General features: G+C 41.0%; 1 protein-coding gene across 1 annotated transcript; it reads left to right on the forward strand.

The window, feature by feature from the left end:
• The first annotated feature begins 2,654 nt into the window (after positions 1 to 2,654).
• LOC136716747 (protein Z-dependent protease inhibitor) lies at positions 2,655 to 5,303 on the forward strand. The gene is made up of 5 exons (XM_066694116.1): positions 2,655 to 2,758; positions 3,083 to 3,699; positions 4,058 to 4,331; positions 4,585 to 4,732; positions 4,964 to 5,303. The coding sequence occupies exons 2-5, from the start codon at positions 3,111 to 3,113 to the stop codon at positions 5,153 to 5,155; spliced, it is 1,203 nt and encodes a 400-aa protein (XP_066550213.1). The 5' UTR covers positions 2,655 to 2,758; positions 3,083 to 3,110; the 3' UTR covers positions 5,156 to 5,303.
• Positions 5,304 to 5,436: the final 133 nt, after the last annotated feature.

Raw genomic sequence — 5,436 nt, forward strand, 5'->3', positions numbered from 1 at the left:
CGAGGCAGGGACTCCACTAGACCTCTGAAGGTGTGCTGTGGTATCTGGCACCAAGACGTTAGCAGCAGATCCTTTAAGTCCTGTAAGTTGCGAGGTGGGGCCTCCATGGATCGGACTTGTTTGTCCAGCACATCCCACACATGCTCGATTGGATTGAGATCTGGAGAATTTGGAGGCCAAGTCAACACCTTGAACTCGTGATTCATCAGACCAGGCCACCTTATTCCATTGCTCCATGGTCCAGTTCTGATGCTCACGTGCCCATTGTAGGCGCTTTCGGCAGTGGACAGGGGTCAGCATGGGCACCCTGACTGGTCTGCGGCTACGCAGCCCCATACGCAACAAACTGCGATGCACTGTGTGTTCTGACACCTTTCTATCAGAACCAGCATTAACTTTTTCAGCAATTTGAGCTACAGTAGCTCGTCTGTTGGATCGGACCACACGGGCCAGCCTTCACTCCCCATGTGCATCAATGAGCCTTGGCCGCCCATGACCCTGTCGCCGGTTCACCGCTTTTCCTTCCTTGGACCACTTTTGATAGGTACTGACCACTGCAGACCGGGAACACCCCACAAGAGCTGCAGTTTTGGAGATGCTCTGACCCAGTCGTCTAGCCATCACAATTTGGTCCTTGTCAAAGTCGCTCAGATCCTTACGCTTGCCCATTTTTCCTGCTTCTAATGCACCAACTTTGAGGATGAAATGTTCACTTGCTGCCTAATATATCCCACCCACTGACAGTGGTCCTTGATAATGAGATTATCAATGTTATTCACGTCACCTGTCAGTGGTCATAATGTTATGGCTGATCGTGTATGTTGACTTTATTTCTGATCCAATAACTCTGTATCTGTAGTTTTCTACACTAAGTTCTTCTGGTGGATGGGTGGGATATTTTAATATTAAACCCTGAGATTTTTTACTACAGTGTTTCCAGTTAACCTAAATGAATAAGTGGATATACACTCACCTAAAGGATTATTAGGAACACCATACTAATACTGTGTTTGACCCCCTTTCGCCTTCAGAACTGCCTTAATTCTATGTGGCATTGATTCAACAAGGTGCTGAAAGCATTCTTTAGAAATGTTGGCCCATATTGATAGGATAGCATCTTGCAGTTGATGGAGATTTGTGGGATGCACATCCAGGGCACGAAGCTCCCGTTCCACCACATCCCAAAGATGCTCTATTGGGTTGAGATCTGGTGACTGTGGGGGCCAGTTTAGTACAGTGAACTCATTGTCATGTTCAAGAAACCAATTTGAAATGATTCGACCTTTGTGACATGGTGCATTATCCTGCTGGAAGTAGCCATCAGAGGATGGGTACATGGTGGTCATAAAGGGATGGACATGGTCAGAAACAATGCTCAGGTAGGCCGTGGCATTGAAACGATGCCCAATTGGCACTAAGGGGCCTAAAGTGTGCCAAGAAAACATCCCCCACACCATTACACCACCACCACCAGCCTGCACAGTGGTAACAAGGCATGATGGATCCATGTTCTCATTCTGTTTACGCCAAATTCTGACTCTACCATCTGAATGTCTCAACAGAAATCGAGACTCATCAGACCAGGCAACATTTTTCCAGTCTTCAACTGTCCAATTTTGGTGAGCTTGTGCAAATTGTAGCCTCTTTTTCCTATTTGTAGTGGAGATGAGTGGTACCCGGTGGGGTCTTCTGCTGTTGTAGCCCATCCGCCTCAAGGTTGTACGTGTTGTGGCTTCACAAATGCTTTGCTGCATACCTCGGTTGTAACGAGTGGTTATTTCAGTCAAAGTTGCTCTTCTATCAGCTTGAATCAGTCGGCCCATTCTCCTCTGACCTCTAGCATCAACAAGGCATTTTCGCCCACAGGACTGCCGCATACTGGATGTTTTTCCCTTTTCACACCATTCTTTGTAAACCCTAGAAATGGTTGTGCGTGAAAATCCCAGTAACTGAGCAGATTGTGAAATACTCAGACCGGCCCGTCTGGCACCAACAACCATGCCACGCTCAAAATTGCTTAAATCACCTTTCTTTCCCATTCAGACATTCAGTTTGGAGTTCAGGAGATTGTCTTGACCAGGACCACACCCCTAAATGCATTGAAGCAACTGCCATGTGATTGGTTGGTTAGATAATTGCATTAATGAGAAATTGAACAGGTGTTCCTAATAATCCTTCAGGTGAGTGTATATGAGATGGGCACAATGCAAAAATGACACAAACTGCAAACCACACAAATCAGCATGGAAAGATGCATGCTTAGAATAAGAAGAGACCAAATTAAGGTATGTGACATCATCGAAAGGGTGGAGGTGTTAAAATGGCAATGGGCTGGTCACTATTGCAAGAAGTGTAGTATAAAGATGGACCAAAGAAGCTATAGACCTGGAAATCTCTTGGGGGGTGCTTCATCCAGCAGTGGATCCATAAAAGCTGATGAAGATGATGTGTATATATCTATACAAACACAGTATAGTTTGTTTTCTGTCCTTGTATGATTTTTGAGCATATTATTGTGTTTTAGCTGAGTAGGACTGGAAACTTTTTTATTTTATTTTTTAACTTGAACCTTTGCTTTCTGAAGCCACAGGGAACTGACCCTGGTGGACTGGCCCCTATTTGCAAAGCAGTTAATGTATAACCATAAAAGTACACTTGCACTTTGTCTCCCCAAACAGTAGATGTGCATATCCTCTTCTTTCGGCAGGACCCTGTGTTTTGACACCAAAGCAGTTAGTAGGAACACAAGCAGAAACCTGTAAGTCCAATTTTCATTAAGTATTTTTCTCTCGTATATTGTCTTGTTTTAATAGTGGTCTGCTGGTATTTAATATATGTATTTCATTAAACTTGAATGAGTAATAAATATGGACGCATCAAAGACATTCTCGTTTCAGCTTCAGATAATTTTGTTGCAGGATGGCAATACGTGATGTTTCTGAAAGTTGAGACGAAATGAACAAATTGCTCTGAAATGTGTAAAATCCATTATATCCATAATTGCATGCATGTATTCATTATTTAAATTGTAAAAAAAAAAAATGTATATACTGTCTGATTTTTATTTTTTTTGTCTTTACAGGGGGGAAATATAAAAACATATATTCAAAATGAAAACCGGACATCTCTTTCTGCTGGTATGTGCCTCTCTGTTTTCCTCCTTCGGCAAAGCCCAAGAGGAAAATCCCACTATTGGAGATCTGACGACCAAAAACATAGACTTTGCAATGAACCTCTACAGGAAAATCGCCAGCCATCACGACAAAAACATATTTTTCTCCCCCTTGTGCATGTCATCCGCCTTTGCCATGCTTTCGATGGCTACCAAAGGCCCTACTTACGAGCAGATCCTTGAAGGTCTCAACCTTAACCACCTCAAGCGTGAGGGCCAGCCAGACCTGATCCCTGAACTGTTTCACACACTGAGTGATAACATCTCCCTAAACCAGGACTTGGTTTTGGCCCAGGGCAGTGCCATGTTTGTACACCATAAGTTTGAAGTAGAGAATGCCTTCAGTGGCAAAACCAAAAAGTATTTCAATGCAGATGTTATAAACATAGATTTCAGTAAAACTGAAGAGAGCAAATTCACAATTAATGAGTATGTAAAGAGTAGGACAAATGACAAGATTAAGGAGCTCATTCGGCATGTAGATCCACTAACTCGGATAATGCTTATAAACACTATTCTTTTCCAAGGTGAGTGCTCATATAAAATGATTCTTCCTTATAATAATAATAATGTGTGTGTTGTATACATTTGCAAGATACTTATTTACGACACAAATGCATTCAAAATATTGTTTTAAAATATGCGTTCATTAGAACAAACTTTAAGAAAATATACTGTTAATTAAACAAATGTGTTCAATTTACAAAGGCTCAACAATGTACCAAGGAAATAACATCTAGTATCCAATAATATTTCTGCGTTGGCAAATGCAGAGAGACACTGAACAGAAATATTGTAATGACTCATCTCTTAACTTTTTGAGAAATTCTAAATAACCTAAAGAATGTTTCTTGTATATGTATATGTGGCTGTTCTATACCTTAGGCAAATGGGAACACCCCTTTAACGCCAGCTTCACAGAAGAAGCCCGGTTCTACGTTGACAAATACAATATTGTCCAGGTCCCTATGATGTTCAAAGAAGACAAATTCCACTTGGCTTATGATGAAAAACTGAAACTGGGGGTTCTCAAGCTGCCATACAGAGGCGACGCTGCGATGCTGGTCTTGCTTCCGGACAAAGACATCGACTACACAGCCATTGATGATGAAATCTCTGCTGAGAGCTTCGTCGGCTGGCTCAAAAAACTGAAGAAAATGTAAAAAGCTTTGATTTATTTGATGATAGTTCATTCAGTTAGAGGTACTCCTTAAATGAAGGTAATACAAATTTTGATTGTCTCATTCTGGCTCACAAGGTACTGAAAGCAGGACAGTAAACCAGGAAACTATATATATATATATAATGAAGACTGTACATAAAGAGATGCTAGTGGGAGGATTTACCCAAATATGTATTCTCAAAGGCTTGTTTTTTAATTATTTTTTATATATTTTTGCCTGTTATCACAGCAAACTGGAAGTGTACCTGCCAAAATTCAAGATGGAGCAGTCTTATGAGATGCACAAAATTCTTCCCGAACTGGGGATAAGGAATGTCTTTGAAAATATTGCTGATCTTTCAGGAATAAGCAAAGAAGTGGGCCTTAAAGTGTCTGAGGTCAGTGTGATGTTCACCATATGCTTTATTTCTTGCTTCCTAAGCATGTCAAGCAAACCTATAGATACCAGACTGTACCAGAACGATTCCTTATCACACTCTTAAACGAAAAACATCCCATTATTAGAACCTGAATGATATTTGATAAAACAATCTGGGATGGAGATCGTTTTAAAGTAAAATTTGTGTACGATACAGCCATTCACTTCAATTTGTATTGTCTGGTTTCAGGTACTTCACAAGTCTGTGATCGAAGTGGATGAGAAGGGCACAGAAGCCGCTAGCGCCACCGCTACAGGCATCACTGGATACTCCATGCCGCCATCCCTGATGGTGAACCGTCCCTTCCTCTTCCTTGTATACCACGAGAAAACCAACAGTATTCTGTTCATGGGAAGGGTGATTGATCCCACCAAACTTTAACAGCAAATGTTTTCTAACCTGGCATTGAACCACATTTTGAAAAACCTTTTCCTTATAAACTTCAATTTGTGGTCAACCAAAAAGTGTTAGAAACGGGCTAATATGATCCCAAATCTTTGCAAAATAAATAAATAAACCTGGATTTAAACATATGCCTCATAGATAACACAGCAAATGGTATATATAATTTGTAAATGTAGGGGGTTAATTATAATTTAACCAAAAAGGTTGTGCCTTTAAATAAAGGAACTGTGAAAATGGAACAAGGCAACTACACAGGC

Source organism: Amia ocellicauda, chromosome 21 (assembly GCF_036373705.1).
Source record: "Amia ocellicauda isolate fAmiCal2 chromosome 21, fAmiCal2.hap1, whole genome shotgun sequence".
Lineage (NCBI taxonomy): Eukaryota > Metazoa > Chordata > Actinopteri > Amiiformes > Amiidae > Amia > Amia ocellicauda.